This window comes from Salvelinus fontinalis, chromosome 19 (assembly GCF_029448725.1).
Source record: "Salvelinus fontinalis isolate EN_2023a chromosome 19, ASM2944872v1, whole genome shotgun sequence".
Classification (NCBI taxonomy): Eukaryota; Metazoa; Chordata; class Actinopteri; order Salmoniformes; family Salmonidae; genus Salvelinus; species Salvelinus fontinalis.
The window spans coordinates 14,233,497-14,256,948 of record NC_074683.1 but is presented as its reverse complement, the minus strand read 5'-3'; the positions used below and the strand labels follow the sequence as shown (position 1 = coordinate 14,256,948).

Sequence of the window (23,452 nt, the reverse complement as noted above, 5' to 3'; positions counted from 1 at the left end):
CAAACAAAATTCTGATCAGCACCTCAACTTGGTCAAACAACCCCCGCAACTCTACTGGAAGCCTCCTGAGGACCTCTACTGCCTCTCCACTGCTGCTACAGGGGTATTTGTTGTGAAAGAGAGGGATCTGCACTGAAAGAAAATCTATGTTCAGTTCTGGGTACTGATCTAGAGACTCATCCAACTCCCTCGTGAGAAGCGCTCTTTCCAACTTTTGCAGGACGTTTAGACTGTCCTGGTCAAAACGGTCACCAAACTGAACCTCCACACCATCCAACACTTTAAAACATTCTGCCCTATAGTGATCCACTGCTTTGCCAGCAAATCGTCTTGAGTGCGTCTCAATGGATTCAATAGAGTCAATCAATGTTGTTGCTTTCTCATACAGTGCAAGGTAGCTTTCGTCATTTCTCGTGCCCCTAAGAGATGACCGCACACACTCGACTGCAGCCTGCATACCAGAGACAGTCTGAGTTTCCTTCTGCAGTGAAATGTTTAGACATTCAAGCTCTCCAAGAACAGCAGAGACAAGTGTGAGGCCCAACACAGTCTTGCCTTTGCTGAAGTGCTCGAATAAGCCACTGGCAGTTGAAGCTGTCTTGGATGCAGATTTTGCCATCTCCTCTAGGCTGCTTAGTACCCGCTCATACTGCCCTAGCACAGCTCTAATAGCAGTATTCCACACAGTCCACCCTGACCAGGGTGGTCAGATTTGTATCTTTGGACGTGGCAATCGATTCAAACATGCTCTTAAACTTTCCTGACTGGCCATAGAGGACACCTAACTGATGGACCAGGAAAGGGAATCCCGGATCAGTGGGGAGGCTGAGCAGCCAGCCTGTGTAATCAGATTTACACCGTGTGCTCCACAATGGACATAGAGGGCTAATGGCTGCTGCCTCCTCACAATTGCCTGTGCACCTGTGTATTTTCCTGCCATGTTTGAGGCACCATCGTAACTCTGCCCACGTAAGCCAGACATGGGCAAATTGAGCCTCAACAACACATCAGTTGCCACTTTCGCAATGCCCTCGCCTGTTGTCTCCGACACCCTGTACAGCCCAATGCCCTCGCCTGTTGTCTCCGACACCCTGTATAGCCCAATAAACTCCTCGTGAGGGACAAGGTCATGGTCAACATAACGCAGACAGACATTCTCCTGTTCAGCACCAGAGACATCTTGAGTACCATCAACAATTAATGAAAATTGTACAATCGGAAGAGACCTAATCTCAGCTGCAATGCCTCGAATGACTGTATTGGCCATGATGTTCAGAATTTCATTCTGTGCTTTGGGGCCTGTGTACATTGTGGTACGCTCTGTTAACCACTTCAGTAAAATGGGATCATCCTCTTCTGCCCTAAGTTTCAAAAGCTGGTATAAATTCCCACTGTCATCCGTGTGGCCTCTAAAGGCTTGTCCCTGTCTTACTACATGCCGCACCGAATTAACAATTTTCATCAAGCAATGCCTTGCGTCATCCTGCTGTTTACCCCACACGCTGGATAACTGGACACTGATTGGATTTAGCTGGTGTGCTGTTACAATTACAAAGTGGCGGTGGGTTTGGCAGTTTTGATGTGATGTGAATTTTTCAATGGCTTTTCTCCAGTTCCTAAATCCTGCACTAATGTAGGCAGCATCTGCTCTTTGGCCAAAAGATGGCTGGCTTGAAAACCCTTGGCTCCAGTGAAAACACAACACTCCTTTTATTGATGGATTATAATGTAGCCAGGGGAAATCGCGAAACCATCTCTCTTGAAACGTCAACACTCTGTTGGCAAGAGTTTGCGGTTCTATAAATTGTGGGTGTGGCTGATATAGTTTTGTGCCATCACTGTGGTAACTGTACAATGCTGTGCCACTGTCCCCTATACTGGTGCTGCTGGCAACAAGGGTGACACCTGGTCCTGCCGTGGCTGTGACACTGTCCTCGGAAGTCTCTCTCCCTGGCTCTTTCCCTTTCACCACCCTCACTGACTCACAGTCTGTCTATAGAAAATAAATAAGGTTTTGCCGTACTCCTAACTACCGGTACCCAAAACTACACAATTAATCACAACAGCAATACCATTGCCGTAAACAAATCTTAGTTTAGTCACCAGTTTAAGTTGAGAGTGGGGGTATCCATGGCATTTTCCAATTATGTCCCTATTTTACAAGTCTAAAAAATGGAGAACCTTTCATAATGTTGCCAAACAAAGACTCAAGAAACTTACCTGAGACTCCCTGTCTCTGCCAGTCTGTCCCTGCATATCTGTCCCCAACTCTGCTGTCTGTGTGCCATCTGTTGCCTGCTCTGCCTAATGACATCATTGTGAAACATTTCCATTAGCATTTCACTTCTTTCTTATGAACATTTTATCAACTCGTCTTTGAGATATTAGGCTACTAGGGTTCTTACCTTGCGTTTTGGTGTACTGAAAAATACTCTGATGTCCGTCTTTTTACTTTTTTCTGCCATTTTTCTACCTGGCTGGCTGGCTGGCTGGCCTAGCTGCACACACACACATTTACACAACACATTCTGCAACCTTTTGTAATTTGAATATAGTTTGTTTCATATTGGCTGGCTTCCAACAATAGCTGAATTTGTAAAGCTAGCGAGCACCAATTCTGTTTCTGTGTGTTTGCTATAATCTTTGCTACCTGGTTAAACAAAGGTGAAATAAAATAAAATGAAAAAAGTTCAGTAGCGACAATTTAGCTTTTGCAACGAGACCATTAAATATATTTAAGACAATGGTATAAGAGAGTGTAGTTCTGTTCAGTTTGGACTTCAGTTTATCGCTAACCTTATCACAGGGACTTTGAAGCACTACAGCTGCATGCTGATCTTGGAATAAACTGACGATAGCAAAGATTCCATCTTTGACGACGCCACATAAATGGAATAGGTACTAGCTAGCTTGATAGTTAATGTTTGCTTTAGTTTGCGCGCTAGCTCTGCAAATTCAGCTAGTGTGTGAACCCTGCCAACATAAAAATATAAATAACATTGCTATGGACCTGCTATGGATTGACTGGTTTAGCCTCACCTCAGTTACGTACATGTGCCTTTCGGACAGTAGATACGAACTCTCTATTACCTTGCCAGTTAAAGAACTGGCAGTGGATCAAACCATCGTGAGGCAAAGGGCGGGGGAGGTCGCAATCTTTTGAAACTTCAAAACGCGCTATTAAGTGTCTATAATCAGCACAAGTGCTTTCATTGCGTATTATTAATATTATTGAAATTACATAGTTATGTTTACAGTGATATATTGGGGGGGACAAATCATATTTTTCCCAAGATGGGGGGGTCGTGTCCCCCCCGTCCCCCCTGGGATTTCCGCCTATGTAGGCAACAAAATAGATAATAATTGTACTGTACTGTACATATCTACTTCCCTGTACTATACTCTACTCTAAGATTTGGTCTTGTGGTCTTGTTTGGGGGCTGAACTCATTAAAATAATTGCCAGTGTGTTGAACAATACCCAAATATGCAACGCGTGATATTGCATATTTCTACCTTTGTGTACCTATTCAGGATACATCACCATGAAGAGAATGACATTCATATCCATAATTATGCATTTCTGTATAGTACAGATCAGGGACCCATGATGTAATTCCGTTACCTTAATTCTGTTACCGGTTGTAAATCCACTTTGCCTACTGTAGTTCAATAACCAAAATAAATGTTTTCTAACTTAAGGTGTCATGTCATCGCTGACACCTCATTCTTTCTGCAGACATCTTTGAATCCTAATTCGGAGCAGATATTTAACAAAGTTTTTGGAAAACGTGCTTGCATAAAAAACTGAGGGAGATTTTAACGTAATTCTGTTACCAAATTTGCATCTGCACAGTTCTTCCAGTACATGTGTTGTTGTGACATTTTCTGTGTAAATTGTTCAAGGTAGTCCATACATAGGGTTGTATGGTTTGTTAAACTTTGAAATCATTGGGTTGTAGTTTAGTATACATTTTAAATGGAAAAATCTGAGTCAGAGTGTAATTTTGTTACCGTGGAATTGCCCTCTACTATAAAAATAATGTTGAAGCCACCAACTGAGAGAAAGGAATCAAACCAACCACTCTGTATGTCTATGCCTCAAAGCACTTACAGCTTCCACCACTCCACATCTCTATCTGACCAGTGTGAGATAATACACAGAAAGAGAATGTTCACATCAGGGCACGTGTCAAAGGCTAAATGCGGCAAAACAAAATTTATGTTCGTTTCAGATATGCAAAGCTGCCTGTGAGTGACAAAAAATATCTAAAGCAATTAACCTTGTGTCCTAGCTGTGATTTGTGGGCAACTTAACGAGGTGGCACACTGCTTTTAATTACTCTCCAAAGTCACAGTCGGCTCGAGATTAAAAGTTATTTTGGAGGTAAAGTGGCACAGTGACAGGGGCGTGACTCGCCCTTTCAGAGATAATTGACAACGGCAATCACCACAGCCAGGTTTTTTTCAGTGAGCTCGTCGAATACCCACTTACAGATACATTGTGACTACTCTCACCATCTGAGCTCTTATATAGGCCTTGCCTATCTACACTGAGTGTACAAAACATTAAGAACACCTGCCCTTTCCATGACATAGACTGACCAGGTGAAAGCTATGATCCCTTATTGATGTCACTTGTTAAATCCACTTCAGTCAGTGTAGATGAAGGGAAGGCAAGACAAAATATTTCAGCAACTCAATATTCGGAAGGTGTTCTTACAGGTTTGTACACTCAGTGTATACTGTATGTTCACTACTATCATCCCAAAGGCATTTAACCATATTGGACCAGCAGTAAGCAAGTTTGCCTACGAGATGAGAGAACTGTATTCGAAATCTGCATGCAGCATTGCGCTTTTACCATTCACTACAATATTGTCATGTCAGCTTGATTAACTTTAGTTGAAATCCTAGCAGAGAAATACACTATGATACATAAAGCTCAAACCTATTTAAATGTGTAAGTCTCCTGTAGAAGGATGTCGCTTTGAGTTATAAAAAAAAAAATCTACGCAAGCACAAAGTTGGCCCTAAACTCAATAACACATTGGAAAATGGTGCAATGCATCTCTGAATGTATTGCTGCTGCACTTCCTGTCTCTCAATATTAAGCAGTTATGAATTTTATAGTAGCTGAGAGTGATATGATAATTTTACGATGCTGAGGGGAGCGAGGAAGAGCCAGGTGAAGTAGATTGATTCAAATAAGCCGGAGGCAATGGCACCCATTTTTTACCCATGGCCATCATTTGCACTGAGGGTCTGTGCAGTGGCTCTTGTAATATTCCAATTTCTTAATATTGCTAAATTGCACTTAAGCTGTAAATCAAATGTAATTTCAGCAAAACTTGTTGGATTCAGTATCTTTCTAATTAGCTATGCATAATTTGATTGTTTTGTACTTTGATTCATGGGGAAGAAAGGTACAGCTTAAGGTTATTGTAGGCCTATGTATCACCCATTTGAAATTAAACAAATTGCTATATACTGTTATCAACTAATATACAGCACATAGGGCTTTATATATGCCTACATCTTAGTAAAGTAGGCCTAGAAAAAGACACTAATAAAGACCTAATGTAACGGGAGACGCTCTCCTCATCCTCGGACGAGGTGAGGAGAGAGGGATCTGAAGACCAAAACGCAGGCTTTGGGAAATAAGCCATCTTTTATTTAATAACGATGATGGCAAACACGAAACGAAACAAACACTTTCAAAACTACAAAATAACAAAACGACGTTGACGAGACCTGAACATAAACTTACATAACTAAACATAAACTTACGTACAGGTAACAGACGACATCGAAACGAAAACGAAACAAACAAACGCTACAGTCCTATGTGGTACGAACATAACATACGGACACAGGAGACAATCACCCACAAACAAACAGTGAGAATGCCCTACCTAAATATGACTCTTAATTAGAGGCAAACGCAAACCACCTGCCTCTAATCAAGAGCCATACCAGGCAAACCGAAACCAACATAGAAACAGATAACATAGAATGCCCACCCAACCTCACGTCCTGACCAACTAACACACAAAAACTAACATAAATAGGTCAGGAACGTGACACCTAATGATAAGAGTCACACAAATACATAAGACTACATATGCATAGACAATTTATATTTTTCAATTGAAGTTTATTATAGGGAGTTGATTACATCTATTATATATTCTGCTTAAAAGCAGTCGAGATTGACTAATGCATTATGTTAGTTTATAGGAGCAGAGTAAAGCAAGTCCCTCAAACGCTCAACACAAAACACAGTGATACAGCACAAAAAAAGCATTCTGAATAATTAATGTGTTTACAACGTAAGAGACAAGGATCAACATCTTTGCACAAGGCAAATTGACACGCAAAAAAGTCCAACAAATTCTACTCAAGAATACAAACTCGGATGCTTTTTCCCGTGCATGAGCTTGACAGAGTATATACAGTAAATTATTTAGCGTATTAGTGGAGAATACTAATGGAAAACTGTTTTGCTCCGGTGCTGTAAATCAAATATACTGAAAACACAACACACTTTAGGGGGAATACATGGTCATGACTTTGCAAATATGGCCTGACTTTTTGTGTGTGTGTGTGTGTATTTTTACAGTTTTCTTGCTATTTAAGAGTTAGGCTAACATTAACCCCATTAACCATTTGCAACATATAGCCAGGTAAAGAAACAATGGAACAGAAACAGTGCCCTTCCATGCATTCATTTCAAGGTATGGAACTATACGACTGAATTACAGTATCACTGTAAAAACTTGCTAAAAAGTGGCATAAAATCTTTTTCTAATTTGGTTAAGTGGGGTTTTGCATATTCTTGACTCAATTTGTTTGTCACACGTAGCTGTGATTTGCCTGCTGTTCTCTCTCAAGTGGGGGATATTAGTCTGATTGTGTGTCTGTTGTAATCTGAATGAGAACAGCTGTTCATCTCTGATCTCCACTTGAGACACTCGTGGTGCTTTTCGAACAATCTCAGAATTCATCAGTCCTAACAAACACTGAGGTTTTGTTCAAAGATTAGCTTTCCTGTGAAGCTGATCAGACAGCAATTCATGCAACATACTGTAGGCTACAATAATTGAGTGTATACTACTGTAATTTAATTTATACTCATAAAATACCATTCTCTTAAAAGTGAAGCAGTACAATTCGACTTGCTAGATGAATCCAAAGTAAACATGCCCAATCTAAGACGACTCCAAAATAAATATTTTACCAGGACTACACCGAACTCATTGACAAAGTGAGTTGCGTCAAAGAAGCATGACGAATGTATAGATCATCACTTAAAATAGGTTCCAGGTCATTTCTCCCCCCATGTCCATCCAACATACTCGTCAGGAGTATGAGTCCAAGAATTTGCCAGAGAGTCAGAGGGGCGATTTGCTTAAGGGACGAGGCTGGAGGCAAAGGCAGTGACCCACGGTAACAAATGCAGAAGACAAAGGGGGCATCATAAAACTGAGGTACCATGCAGGGGAAGAGCAGAATCACTGGCCTCCTCATAAACAGCTACAGTATCTGTGGACTGGCCTCCAGTCTGGTGAGAGAGCTCTTCAACGTCAACACCCTGGTGAACTGCACACCTAGTCATACATTCTACAGCGAGAGCACTGCACTGGCTTCCATCAAAGATGTAGCAGGTTTGGATGGACATTTGGATTTGTAATTCATAGTTAGCTGCTATGACTTAAGACAATAGCAGATTGAGAGAATATTCTTACTCATCCTTTTCATTATTGGCTAATTATATATTAAATGCATAACAATCATTTTGACTGTAAAAACAAGAAATGTATCATTATGTAAATACATTTGTATGACATAGTTGATATGGTTTAGTATAAATAATGCTATCAGGGATATCATTATTTATATGTAGGGATGCAGAGGGATGACAAGTTTGGTCATTTATAATTGAATATTTATTTTAATATGTATTCATATTTTTTTCATGATCTTTATATTTGTGTCCATGTTGTCCATGTGTTCCTTGTACATAGACCATGCGGTTCAGGAGAAAAAAGCCGAAATAATGAAAACAATGGCTTATTTTGCTATTAACTCTGCAACTCTTCCAACTATTAACTTCTTTCACAACTGCCACCAGTTCGGCCCCAAAACATATACAACAAACATAGTAAAATAAAGTTGTGGAAAGTTGATGGGTTATATTTAGGATAATATTATACAGCCTTGTGATTATTATTTATTATTACTAATAATATATTATTTTACATCTTATGGAAACTTCACGTAGGGCATCCAAATTCCGATATATTTGCCTATTAACTTATGATTGGTTTATTATACTTAAAATAAATTAAAGCTGGTGTCAATTTTATATTGTCACCCTTGTCTGTGTAGTAACTTACTTATAAGCAATATTATCTCTACTCACACCATAATATACTGAACAAAAATATAAATGCAACATGTAAAGTGTTGGCCCCATTTTTCATGAGCTGAAATAAAAGATCCAAGAAATCATCCATATGCAAAAAAAGCTTATTTCTCTCACATGTTGTGCATACATTTGTTTACATCCCTGTTAGTGAAGTAAACAAGATAATCCATCCAACTGACAGGTGTGGCATATAAAGAAGCTGATTAAACAGCATGATCATTTCACAGGTGCACCTTTTGCTGGGGACAGTAAAAAGCCACTCTAAAATGTGCTGTTTTGTCACACAACACAATGCCACAGATGTCTCAAGTTTTGAGGGAGCATGCAATTGGCATGCTGACTGCAGGAATGTCCACCAGAGCTGTTGCCAGAGAATTTAATGGTAATTTCTCCAACGTCGTTTTATAGAATTTGGCAGTACGTCCAACTGGCCTCAAACCGCAGACCACTCGTAACCACCAATGCATAGGACCTCCTGCGGGATCATCTGAGACCAGCCATCCGGACAGCTGATGAAACTGCGAATCCCGGTTTCAACTGTACTGGGCAGTATGGTGTTGTGTGGGCGAGCAGTTTGCTGATGTCAAAGTTGTGAACAGAGCGCCCTATGGTGGTGGTGGGGTTATGGTAAGGGCAGGCATAAGCAATGGACAACGAACACAATTACATTTTATCGATGGCAATGTGAATGCACAGAGATGTTTCAGCATGAAAAAGCACAGCCCCATGTCGCAAGGATCTGTACACAATTCCTGGAATCTAAAAATGTCCCAGTTCTTCCATGGCCTGCATACTCACCAAACATGTCACCCATTAAGCATGTTTGGGATGCTCTGGATTGACATGTAATGACAGCGTATTCCAGTTCCTGCCAATATCCAGCAACTTCGCACAGCCATTGACGAGAAGTGGGACAACATTCCATGGGCCACAATAAACAGCTTGATCAACTCTACGCAAAGGAGATGTTATTCGCTGCATGAGGCAAATGCTGGTCACACCAGATACGGACTGGTTTTCTGATCAACGTCTCTACTTTTTTTAAGGTATCTGTGACCAACAGATGCATATCTGTATTCACAGTCATGTGAAATCCATAGATTAGGGCCTAATGAATGTATATCAATTGACTGATTTCCTTCTATGAACTGTAACTCAGTAAAAACGTTGAAATTGTTGTATGTTGCGTTTATATTTTTGTTCAGTGTAGTAAGATACCGGTAAGAAAACCCCAACCTGTTTCAAAAGGTCGTTATCAATAAAAAAGTCACAATAGCATTCGATTTGGCTGCTGGGGGGCAAGGAGACCCCCAACTCCATTAAAACCATTGACAACTATGTGCCATTTTCAAAGGATTGTGAAATAAATCGCAGAACTATTTGGTTTTAATATCATCACCTCTTGAAGAGAATAGTCAGAAGCACACATTCCCGATTAAAAAATGAAAATGATCAAATGAATAATATAATAATAATAAAATATACTATTATATATTGCGTAATGCATGTGAGATGTGCACATATGAGTGAGCTTGGGGGAAGCTGCTAATAAATGTATCTTTTTTTGCTGCATTAGCTGTACAAGTTTAGGATAAGGTTTCAGTCGAGGATGCAACTCATAAAACCAATGTGCTACTGTACTGTACATCAATGTGTCTTGTGTTAATACAGTAAAAGCACAAGCGTTCGATACTACAGAATCTTGTTACAGGTAAAGTGGCTAGAAATGGTAGCATTGCACCCTCTACTCAGAATCAGCGGGCTGGTTGCATTAGTTATTCTCTCACATTAGCCTAGCTCGTGAGAAACACTGTTGTAGACTGGCTGAGGAATTCTTTCTTCCCCAACTTACTGGGAGGCTGATAAATGACTGAAGCTACTGGCTAAATTGCAGTCAAGCTAATGGAACATTATGTAGTCGAGCCCTTTCTAATGAACAGGGGGAGCAGATGGTACAAATCCTGACAGGATAAATCATCCCACACAATAAAGACTAGATGAGACAATGAGGGTTTTATGAACACCCCCATAGCAAATTTGGGCGGAAGCCCAGACTAGAATTTTACCCAAGACCAGCAACCATCAAATAGGGACTGTTTTACAGTCTTTCCCAAAATGGCACTTGCTCCATGATACTGTTTATTTATTTTGACCATAGACTGGTACATAAGCTAACTACGTTCTGAGTGGAATACAAACTCAAGGATGCTGTTGCAATACTAGCTGCTGAATACAACCGCACCGCTCTGAAAACAAATGCACAGCGAGACCTGTCACTTGTCAAGAGGCAGCAGACCAGCTAGGCGCTGAAATCTATACCTTGCAATCAGTTGAAACACAGCTCTTCAGGCACCACTCAATGAGCTGTTATACCTTCAAGTAGTGATCACTGGGCTAGTAGTGGAATGGAAGCCGAGATGGCACCACCAATTGTGGAGATTGCTGTCGCCTGAAAGGGCTGTGATGGGATTTAGGAATGGAGAAGCCTTAGGAAAAACAGGTACAAGGTAACTAAAGAGAATACTAATTTCTAATGTGAATACAATGATGATTTAGCATGGCTGGTTTACAAGCTTACACAATATGGTTAGCTTGGATGCTACTGTAGGCATAGGCTAAATTTGATTTCTTAGAATATTGGACATCCTGCAAACAGATTTAGTTGAATCATTTATAATACATGACTGGACAAATATGTTGACACACCGAAATGCAAAATATGCAAGGATATGTTTCCTGCATTTTAAATATTAATATTTCCACTCTGAATGGGTCGAATAGGTGGTTGAGAAGAGTAGAGAGCCGTTATGAGGAGATATGAGGTTAACAATTCTCCGTCTACATTATCAAGTGCCAAATTGAAGTAAATCTGCCCATTTTCCTTTAGATTACACAGCAAGTACCCCCATAGAGAACTACTGAACCTGTAATTTCCTACATTATGTTCACATTGGCTTACGATTCTTTTTGCCATGCGGTAATATTTGCTGTTGAGATAAACTATTTCCTGCAAACCCTGTAACCAGTTTAGAGCAAACACTTTACATTTAAGTACATGCTGATTTGACTACACGCAGCCGCACATATTAATCCTATAGACATTGTTAACCTCTACGGGATCGGTGTCCTTTCAAATGGTATCAAGAATATGCATATCCTTGCTTCAGGGCCTGAGCTACAGGCAGTTAGATTTGGGTATTGCATTTTAGGCGAAAATTGAAAAAAAGGGTCAAATCCTGAAGAGGTTGGATTTGTGAACAAATGTATACAAGGCTACCTGCTTCCAATACCCGAGTACTTTACAACACTTCAACACAAGGAAATACAATAATACAGTCCAGAAAAAATGAAGAAATAACTTTGAATACTAAATGTTGTGTAGTATTTACAGTGCATTTGGAAATAATTCAGATCCCTTGACTTTTTCCACATTTTGCTATGTTACAGCCTTATTCTAAAATGGATTAAATTACTTTCTTTCCTCTTCAATCCACACATGATACCCCATTCAGATCCCTTGACTTTTTCCACATTTTGTTACAAAGCAAAAACATGTTTTTAGATTTTTTTGCAAATTGATTAAACCCTAAAAAACTGAAATACCTTATTTACAGAAGTATTCAGACCCTTTGCTATGAGACTCGAAATTGAGCTCAGGTGCATCCTGATCATCATTGATATGTTTCAACAACTTGATTGGAGTCCCTGTGGTAAATTAAATTGATTGGACATGATTTGGAAAGGCTCACACCTGTCTATGTAAGGTCCCACAGTTGACAGTGCATGTCAAGACCAAAACCAAGCCATGAGGTCGAAGGAGTTGTCTGTCAAGCTCAGAGACTGTATTGTGTCGAGGCATAGATCTGGGAAAGGGTACCAAAACATTTCTGCAGCATTGAAGGTCCCCAAGAACACAGTGGTCTCCATCATTCTTAAATGGAAGAAGTTTGGAACCAAGAAGACTCTTCCTAGAGCTGGCCGCCCGGCCTAAAAGAGCAATCGAGGCAGAAGGGCCTTGGTCAGGGAGGTGACCAAGAATCCGATGGTCACTCTGACAGAGCCCCCGAGTTCCTCGTTGGAGATGGGAGAACCTTCCAGAAGGACAACCATCTCTGCAGCACTCCACCAATCATGCCTTTATGATAGAGTGGCCACACAACAGCCTGCTTGGAGTTTGCCAAAAGGCACCTAAAGGACTCTCAGATCATGAAAAACAAGATTCTCTGGCCTGATGAAACCAAGATTGTTCTCTTTGGCCTGAACACCATCCCCACAGTGAAGCATGGAGGTGGCAGCATCATGCTGCGGGGATGTTTTTCATCGGCGGGGACTGGGAGACTAGTCATGATTGAGGGAAAGATGAACGGAGCAAAGTACATAGAAATCCTTTATGAAAACCTGCTCCAGAGCGCTCAGGACCTCAGACTGGGGCAAAGGTTCACCTTCCAACAGGACAACAACCATAAGCATACAGCCAAGACAATGCAGAACTGGCTTCAGGACAAATCTCTGAATGTCCTTAAGTGGCCCAGCCAGAGCCCGGACTTGAACCCGATCCAACATCTCTGGAGAGACCTGAAAATAGCTGTGCAGCGACGCTCCCCATCCAACCTGACAGAGCTTGAGAGGATCTGCAGAGAAAAATGGGAGAAACTCCCCAAATACAGGTGTGCCAAGCTTGTAGCTTCATACCCAAGAAGACTCGAGGCTGTAATTGCTGCTAAAGGTGCTTCAACGAAGTACTGAGTATAGGGTCTGAATAGTAATGTAAATGTTATATTTCAGTTAGTTATTTTTAATACATTTGCAAAAATGTCTAAAAATCTGTTTTTGCTTTGTCATTATGGGGTATTGTGTGTAGATTGATGAGGGGGAAAAATACTATTTAATCAATTTTAGATTAAGGCTGTAACGTCACAAAATGTGCAAAAAGTTTAGGGGTCTGAATACTTTCCGAATGCACTGTATTTCTTTCCACATGTGAAATCAATATAACATGATCAAAACAAGGAATGTTCTTTGTGTGAGTTCTTGTCACGATCGTGTGGCGGATTGACGGACCAAAACGCAGCAGTTGGAAAATAAGCCATCTTCTTTCATTTTTTTAAAAGATGACGAAAAATAAACACGAAACACTTAATACAAACTATACAAAACAACAAACGACCGTGAAGCTAAATAACGTTGTGCACATACACACACAGGCTACAAACGTTCTACATAGACAATTACCCACAACCAATGAGAGCCTATGGCTACCCTAAATAAGGCTCCCAATCAGAGACAACCGAAATCAGCTGTCTCTAATTGGGAACTCATTCAGGTAACCATAGACTCTCCTAGACAACTAAACATACATAGACAACGCTAGACACCTGAACTCCACACAAACCCATATACTACACAACAACCCCTTTACCATAAAAAACACCCAAAACCAACAAAACACAAACATTCCCCATGTCACACCCTGACCTAACTAAAATAATAAAGAAAACAAAGAATACTAAAGCCAGGGCGTGACAGTTCTCTTGAGATTATCTGTGGACGGTAATGGCACAGACCACCCCAAACAGAAGATGTGTGGGAAATCAATCATTTGAATGGTCATAACATTTCAAAATAGTTTGTTTCAACATGTGTCTTGTGGAGTCAATCAGAGGTTGGGGCCCAGAGTGGTTTTTCCACTGTTAGATAAACAAAGGTGAAGTCCAACAGACATGTCTCAACAACTCCAGCTGGAATGCAATGGTGTACACCCCCTTTGTAACACAAACATGCACACGCACACACACACATTGTGGCCACCAGCTGGCTTAACAAAATGTATCAACATCCATTCCAAATTGCAATTGGTAACATTTTAGATATTTTGGGTAGAGTGTATACTGTAAGTGTTAACATACCTAGAAAAAGTATGGTTTGCTTCTTGGCGGCTTTGACCCGGGCACTCTCGTGTTTTGGCGTGCCCTCTTCTCCGTTGACCCCTCCTCCCATGGGCCTCATGGTTTGCTGAAGGACCAGGATCATGCCCCGACACATGACCCCAACGCTGACCAGCACCACCATGTACACGATGAACGCCACAAAGATACTGGCCCTGTACACCCCCCACTGCTCCCTCAGGTTGGTGCAGAATGTCAGGTTCTGGACCGGCCCAACGTTTGGCTCTATGACGTGGCCCTCCATTCCCGTGGTGAACAGCAGCGGGATAGCCACGGCCACGGACGTGACCCAGGCGAGCGCAATGAGGCCCCCCGTTCGCTCTCCTGCCAGGGCCTTGAAGCGGAATGGGTGGCAAATGGCCATGTAGCGTTCAAAGCTGAGTGTCGCCACGTTCAAGATGGTGGCATAACTGCAGGCTTCGAACAGGAAATTGTAGATCTTGCAGGAAGCGTCACCCGAGGTGGAGGTGAAGGGGAACCACGTGGCGCTGTAGAGCTCCACGGGCATGCCTATGAGGAGGACCAGAAGGTCGGAGCACGCCAGGCTCACCAGGTGGTCCGTCACGTACTTCTGCATGTAGCCATTATGCTGCAGCACCTGCATCACCTGGATGGTGACTCCATTACCCACAATGCCTGTGAGCAGGATGAGGCTGTACAGGACGGTGAGGAAGATTTTAATGGCATAGTTGGGCTCCAGCTCTTTCCAGTCGTTCTCCTTAGATATCTCGGCCTCCCCCTCATTCATAGTAAAGGATTTATCTGTTAGAGTTTCGATTTCCAAATATATACTTTTTAAAAAAGCTTTTCAGATCAGAAGGGCAGAGTCTTTGTAATGAATTCCAAGAGGAAATCCAATCCAAACAGCCAGGGAGAAATGTATTTTTTCAGAGATAAAATAATAGATTTCAGACTCCTTCGTCTAAAACTGTGATTGAGTCCAAAAGTAGATTATCCCACGTGTGTTGCGACACAACACATTTCTCACCACGGGCCACTTGGTTGCACAGATAAACTATATCACAGAAGAAGATTAGGATCCCATTTGCCATACTAGAAAGTTTCTTCCTCGTTTCAGGTTTTCCGAGAAACACGCCTGTGAATAAGCCCTCAACGTGGCAGGACTTGAGTTTTGTAGGCAGCCATAGTCGTCCGTACAGTTCTTCCTCCAGAAAGTGGATTTACATGGCTTGGGCCATGCTTCAAGCGGCACTCTGACAGCAGGCACTGATCTCCTCCCTCCTACTAGTTGAACATTTAACTTCAGAGCAGGGGAGATAGATCACAGCCCTGTTCTGTTATCACTACTCAAGTTTAGTATGGCTCTACTTCAAGGTAAAGGGGGGATTGTGTGTAGGCGGGACCAAGGGTTACTACACATCTCTTTCGTCATACAGAGGTGTTCCTTACCCGAACATTATCACCTCCCATTTAGGTGAATACGCCTTAGCCTATATGTAGAGTAGACTACGGGCCAGAACAACTCAACCAAGATCATGTCGTTATTCTTGGGCTTATTTACAGAAACTATACTGAACAAAGATAGAAACACAACATGCAACAACTTCAAAGATATTACTGAGTTACAGTTCATATGAGTAAATCAGTCAAATTAAATGAATTCATTAGGCTCTAATCTATGGATTTCACATGACGGGGGGGAAGAAAATAGGCCTCAGGATCTCTACATGACCAAAAGTATGTTGCCACCTGCTTGTTGAACATCTCATTCCAAAATCATTGGCATTAATATTGATTTGCCCCGTCCCCCATTTACTGCTTTAAACAGCCTCCACTCTTCTGGGAAGGCTTTCCACTAGATGTTGGAACATTGTTGCGGGGACTTGTTTTCATTCAGCCACAAGAGCATTAGTGAGGTCGGGAACTGATGTTGGGCGATTAGGCCTGGCTTGCAGTCAATGTTCCAATTCACCCCAAATGTGTTTGATGGGGTTGAGGTCAGGGCTCTGTGCAGCCCAGTCAAGTTCTTCAACACCGATCTTGACGAACCATTTCTGTATGGACCTCGCTTTGTGCACGGTGGCATTCTCATGCGGAAACAGGAAAGGGCCTTCTCCAAACTGTTACCACAAAGCTGGAAGCACAGAATCGTCTAGAATGTCATTATATGCTGTAGCGTTAAGATTTCTATTCACTGGAACTAAGGGGTCTAGCCCGAACCATGAAAAACAGCCCCAGACCATTATTCCTCCTCCACCAAACTTTACAGTTTGCACCTGCATTGGGGCAGGTAGCGGTCTCCTGGAATCCACCAAACACAGAATCGTCCGTCGGACTGCCAGATGGTGAGGCTACATGCTTCAGCACTCGGCGGTCCCGTTCTGTGAACTTGTGTGGCCTACCACTTCGCGGCTGGGCCGTTGTTGCTCCTAGACGTTTCCACTTCACAATAACAGTACTTACAGGTGACCGGGGCAGCTCTAGCAGGGCAGAAATTTGACAAACCTACTTGTTGGAATGGTGGCATCCTATGACGGTGCCACATTGAAAGTCACTGACCTCTTCAGTAAGGCCATTCTACTGCCAATGTTTGTCTAGGGAGACTGCATGGCTGTGTGCTCGATGTTATACACCTGTCAGCAACATCAGAAAACTGATCGCCCACACAACGCCATAAACATGGTCTGTGGTTGTGAGGCCGGTTGGATGTACTGCCAATTTTTCTAAAACAATGTTGGAAGTGGCTTATGGTAGAGAAATTAACATTAAATTCTCCGGCAACAGCTCTGATGGACATTCCTGCAGTTGGCATGCCAATTGCACACTCCCTCAAAACTTGAGACATCTGTGGCATTGTGTTGTGTGACAAAACTGCACATTTTAGAGTGGCCTTTTATTGTGCATATGGAACATTTATGGGATCTTTTATTTCAGCTCATGGGACCAGCACTTTACATGTTGCGTTCATTTTTTGTTCAATGTAGAATTTACAAGTGACTGACACGCTTTCACGTACCCTCTTATTTTCCAGTGTTCCGCGGTTGTTCTGTGTAGTTTTGCTAATATATAGTTCTCTCTACTACCGCATGGCAAGCGGTACCAGAGTGCCAAGTCTATGACTAGGGTGGCTGGGGTCTTTGACAATTTTTAGGGCCTTCCTCTGACACTGCCTGGTGTAGAGGTCCTGGATGGCAGGCAGCTTAGCCCTAGTGATGTACTGGGCTGGGGTCATAAGGAGCCATAAGACTCCTGAACAGGTAATCAAATGGGTACCCGGACTATTTGCATTGTGTGCCCCCCCCCAACCCCTCTTTTTATGCTGCTGCTACTCTCTGTTTATCATATATGCATAGTCACATTAACTATACATTCATGTACATACTACCGCAATTGGGCCAACCAACCAGTGCTCCCGCACATTGGCTAACCGGGCTATCTACATTGTGTCCCGCCACCATCCGCCAACCCATCTTTTACGCTACTGCTACTCTCTGTTCATCATATATGCAAAGTCACTTTAACCATCTCTACATGTACATACTATCTCAATCAGCCTGACTAACCGGTGTCTGTATGTAGCCTCGCTACTTTTATAGCCTCGCTACTGTATATAGCCTGTCTTTTTACTGTTGTTTTATTTCTTTACCTACCTATTGTTCACCTAATACCTTTTTTGCACTATTGGTTAGAGCCTGTAAGTAAGCATTTCACTGTAAGGTCTACCTACACCTGTTGTATTCTGCACATGTGACAAATAAACTTTGATTTGGATTTGATTTGATAGTTTTTTTGTTAACAGTAATATTAAAATGCCTACGTTTTTGATTAATACCATATACTTTTATTTTATTTATTTAGTTAGGAGAAATCAGAGACTAGGGTCTCATTATCAAAGGTGCCCAAGCAGAGCAATACAACTATAAAATGATCACTCTAACAAAGATAAAATAAACATAAGTTACAACTTTCAACATTTTTTATTTAACTAGGCAAGTCAGTTAAGAACAAATTCTTATTTACAATGACGGCCTAGGAACAGTGGGTTAACTGCCTTGTTCAGGGATTCGTTCTAGCAACCTTTCGGTTACTGGCCCAACGCTCTAACCACTAGACTACCTGCCACCCCAAATTACAACCACAACAATTTCTTAATTCAGTCAAAACATCTGCACCTCTCATTCAACACATCTAATAGTAGTCTTAAATTGCCCTGGCAGCAACAAGGAATCAAAATGCAAGGAGTTCTGCAGGCTATTCCAAGATGAGTTTATTTATATATATATATATATTTTTTTTTATATTTATTTTTTATTCATAGTACAAAAATCAACTTACATTGCTACATCAAACATGTCTAGCAAACCAAACACAGGTATTAACATTACTCAAACATACAAAAAATATAAATAAAAATACCAAAAAAATCATAAAAAAATAAACAATTTAAGTGCAATTATATTCACTCTGAAAAGATCTTATAATGATTTATGAAGATGTTATTCTTGTTGTTATTCACTAGGGTTAATGTTTTAATAAGATATTTAAATTCAATCAGAAAAATTGGTAATTTTGGTATAGAATTTTGGAATCTTTGTGTATAAAGTATTTGGCAATAAGAATATAAAAATTAACAATCATTTCAGTGGTTTTGTTATCATTGCAATAGTAACATATTATATATTTTATGTTAAAAATATAGGCAGTGTTCATAATTGGTAAATATGTACTTTGCAAGGTTTTCCCAAAATCCTGACACAAATTTACATTCAAAGAACAAGTGAGACAGATTCTCACCTTCTTTTTCACAGAAAACACAGATATCATCAATAGCCACAAATTTGGAAATCATAGAATTACATGGATATATCTTATGTACAATTTTGAAGTGCACTTCCTTATCTTTGTTTGGTATACAGTATTTGTAAGGCCTTAACCATGCATTTTTCCAGACAATGTCAGGAATAAGCATGTTCCAGAAAAACTTTCCTCTCGGTGTAAGTTGGTTTTGTGAATGAAGGATTTGTCTTATATATTTATTACAACAAGATCTCTCAAGTAAGCCCACGCCTTCCAATCTGAGTTCTGGATAAACTTGATAAACTGTGATCATTCCCAAAATGAAGATGACTTTTCATAAGTGTAGTTAGACCACTGGAAACAGCTTTGATCACAGAAATAAACTCTCTGAAAGGTATTGGAAACTCTTTCAATGTTATAAATTGTTCATATGTGAGAATATTACCCTTGTTGTCGAAAATATCAAGAACAAAGTCAATATTCCTCTCATGCCAGCTGGGGTAGAACAATGACTTATTCTATTCCAAGATGAGTTGTCTTCCTCATGAAGGGAATGATGACGCAATCATTGCGAGACAGAGGGAATATGGTCCTCAACTCGTGGCTCAGACACTTCTTTCGGGGTAAATGGGGTTAGCCCTGAGTTCGCTTGCCGCGGAGCAGGTTAGTTCTGAAGGATTTGTTGCCATATAAAAATGTCTAAAAGGTAAACTACTTTCGTGTCACCAGCTATCCCGAGTTAAAGTCAGAGTTGACCAAAGTTAGCTCGCTATGACTCTTCTATCGTGCGTACAACACTCGTCCTGAGTTGAATCTTGGGTCTTTTGTAGGCCGCCCTGTGTCCAATAACAGATACAGAACACCTCACACACAAAATTGAAAAGTGTGAACCAACACAAAACACAAAAACTGTGGCGAACAAATCCTAAGCAACCTGCCATGTAGTGAGTACATGTTGTTTGAAGCACAGTAGACCAATATAACTACAGTAATTTAGCAGGTGTCAAAGCTGCTGGAAAACCTTCCTAGTGCATATGAATTTCTTAGCTTTTTCAGCTTTTGACCAGTCAACATTAATTGTGATTTTATTTAAATAGGTTTATATTTTAAGATCACAATAGTAAATGATATGGCAAAAATAAGTATCTTCATTTAGGGAGAAGGTGGGGATACCAGGACAAAAATCACTATTAAGACATCATTCTTACAATTAACATAGCACTGGCGTCATGCCTACATTGAAAAGACAATTATGGCAGAGACAAGAATGAAAATACATCTTCACATCGTTTTAATAGTGCAGCATAACATTGAAAAGGGACTTACGGAACAACAAAGACTAAGGAAAGATTCACCTTCACCCATTTTTTAAATTTATTTTTATTTTTTACATTGTTTTTGTGCATGATCCCAGGAATAAATAGAACATCGCTCAGAGACGCACAAAAACGATAAAACTTTCAAAATGGGTGAATCTTCCCATTAAAAGAACTTGTGATGATACAGTAAACTACGATAATCACACTTTTATAAATCAGTATACAACTTTTAAAAAGAGATCCATAGATATTGGAAGGGACATTATCAAAACAAAATCTGATTGGACAAAGGAAAATAAAGTAAAAGTACCTGAGAGGAAAAAAAAATTACTTCATACGATATACGCACATTCCGTAAGCACCATTGAATTTTTTTTGTTGCATTTTTGAAAACACACACATTTTAAAAACATGAGTTTTGAAAAAATTACAAACAATGCACTTATGTAGCTGGTACACTGCCCATCGATTAGAAAATCCATAAATGGATGATATGGGGCATATGATCATTTGTTTCATATCTACATTTTAGCTTACCAATTTTCATAGGATGTACAGTTTCAGGGTTCCTGTTTTTTTTGCAAATATAAATAGACTACAGGAACCCCATGAATTAAACAACCAAATACATCTCACAGCTGACTTCCTTTGTGAATTAATCATAGCTGATGGTGATAAATGCTTTTTTTGTTGACAATGTGAAAGTAAAAACTGTGAGTTAGACAAAGTTAAAGATGGCTCGAGGGGCTGAACTTTTTTACAGGGCAAGTAATTACTTCCTGCAGTTATCTCTAGTCATAAAATATGTCCTATCCACACCGAGCACTGGGCAAACACTCCATAAAGTTCTGTACACAGGTTGACAGCTGATGGAAAAATATTGATAACATGCACCTTGTCATGGTGTACATCAAGGGTTACAGAGACAAAAAAACTAAAAATATATGCTTTTTACTCATCAAATTAAATCAGCATCAAAATAAGAGTGAGTGGGTGATTGATTTGCATTGTATGTGCTGATCAAACAAAATGTGTCTAAAGTACAATTGTTGGACATACAAACATTATCATGGCATACATTTTACCAATAAACATAATTGTTGAAAGATAATCAAATCAGATCAAGTCTCCATTCATGGCTCCTAATGCCCACCGAGGAGTGGTAGAAATGATACAACAGTTCATTATTAGGTAATGGTCTCTATTAAGACTAAGGGAACTTAATTGGATGGTAAATAGTGCTTTTGTTAAACATACTGCAAAATATATTTACTTGGTCTGTCTTAAATCCATGCCACCTTTTTTAGTGTCATAACATAGTGAAGATATACAAATTCAAGTGGAGTAAAACATCTGAGAACATCTAAGATATTATTTGTATAGAAGGGTCATTATGTGAAATACAAACTAAAGTAACAATCGATTTGCATTTCATGGCATAGTACAGTATTTACACCTGTTTGGAGATGGCAACTGTTTTCAGTTGAAAAGGCAGCAGCATTATGACTTTTGTATTGCAGCTTAGTTTAGTTGAGGGGTTAGTCTTAGTTCACATTAAAACGCATACAAACGTCTTCATCACAGATTTCCTTCATGATCCAGCATTGCCTGGCTGCCAGGGGCCAGAGATGGAGGGATGTAGAGTATGGGGGAGAAATAAAAGGCTGTAGTCAACAGCTGTGCTCAGCTCTCTTCTAATCTCAAACTTCAGATACTGCTTGTTCACAGTGATTCTGAGCAGGCACTGCACAAATGGGCCTGTATTAAAAAAAGTGTCCTTAAGTACCAGTGCTGATATAGTGCAGGTCCTCTGTGTCCATATAATCATAGTCATTATGATCTAAAAGGCTAGACCAATCCTATATCAATACTCCTACTCTGAGACCATTGTTGAATATGGACAGATCTGTAAATCAGATTCGTAAATCACCTAACCAGCCTGATAATGAAGTGCATGACCAACTTTTTCCCCACCCATACTATTTCTAGATTAACAGGTCTGAATTGTGCATGCTCCAAACCCACACCTGTGAACAAGCAGTGAGGCGATAGAAAACCAACAAGATTATACATCTACATTAGCCAATCAGAGCACTTTTCTCCTCGCAACAAAGACAATACACTTGCTTTTCTCCTTATGGCTTGACTGAAGCCTCGGTCCCATTATTTAAACGTGTACCATTTCAAGTGGTATGAGCCATTGATAAAAGGCTGGCACTTTCAGTACCATAAAGTTTTTCTTTTTACACAACGAAATCCGACGTAACAAAACACACACGATCTCAGTCGAAGACGAGTCGCGTCAACGTTGTACAAAGGAAAAAAAGAGTTCATCTTGTAGAGATGGATCGGTCATCTCCACACTGCAGAGAATATATAGGTTGAACGAGAGGCACTGGGGGTAAGGTCTCTGTTTGGTCGTTTTGAGATTGTCACTTCACCTTCCGCACGCTGCTCTGCGCCGTATTCCCCATCTGCTGAGAGAAAGACACACATTTGAGGAGTATACCTAGTTTCCTCTATTGGAGACCAATATAAACAGACTCACCAATGCACCGCACATTTCTCTGTAATGGACTTTACTCTGTTATTAAAATGGGTGAGATGAGACATCCATTTCGTGTGCCTGTTGTTCACTCAAATGATCACATTTTTCATCTTGCCGGTGGTTGGGCTGTTTGATGCACCAAGGAGGGTACAAATGGATGTACTCCGACATTTTGATCAAGTCATCATTTTTGCTATGGAAACCACTGACAGCCTTCAGTTGGTTTGTTTGATAAAAACCTAGCTACATCATCATCAGCATAAATCCAGCAGAATACTAGGAGGGTACTTATCAGACAAATCCTGGATAGCCTGGAACCCTCAGAATAGGATAGGAATAAGTACTCAATATCCTTGGGTAGCTCTAATACAGCATTCACCAACGGCACATCTATGAGACACCATGTCTTCATTTACAATGTATCGAAAACCAATAACAGGGAAAACAAATTA

General features: G+C 40.5%; 2 protein-coding genes and 1 long non-coding RNA gene across 11 annotated transcripts in view; 1 reads left to right on the top strand and 2 right to left on the bottom strand.

Moving 5' to 3' along the window:
* LOC129816408 (G-protein coupled receptor 39-like) overlaps window positions 1–15,123 on the bottom strand; it is a 31,964-nt gene extending 16,841 nt beyond the window's left edge. Inside the window, exon 1 of the mRNA XM_055870864.1 lies at window positions 14,337–15,123. Within this exon, the coding sequence (XP_055726839.1) occupies window positions 14,337–15,123 (787 nt within the window). The remainder of the gene's footprint in view (window positions 1–14,336) is intronic.
* The window catches only part of LOC129816409 (uncharacterized), a 34,407-nt gene that overhangs the window by 8,738 nt on the left and 2,217 nt on the right, over window positions 1–23,452 (top strand). The window lies entirely within an intron of this gene.
* LOC129816406 (solute carrier family 35 member F5-like) overlaps window positions 20,402–23,452 on the bottom strand; it is a 35,491-nt gene continuing 32,440 nt past the window's right edge. For 8 of the 9 annotated variants that reach the window (XM_055870860.1, XM_055870862.1, XM_055870861.1 and 5 more), the window contains one exon: window positions 20,402–22,926. The gene's annotated coding sequence lies outside the window, so the exon portion shown is untranslated. Of the gene's footprint in view, window positions 22,930–23,452 lie in introns of all 9 variants that reach the window. The other variant, XM_055870855.1, reaches the window with a different exon arrangement.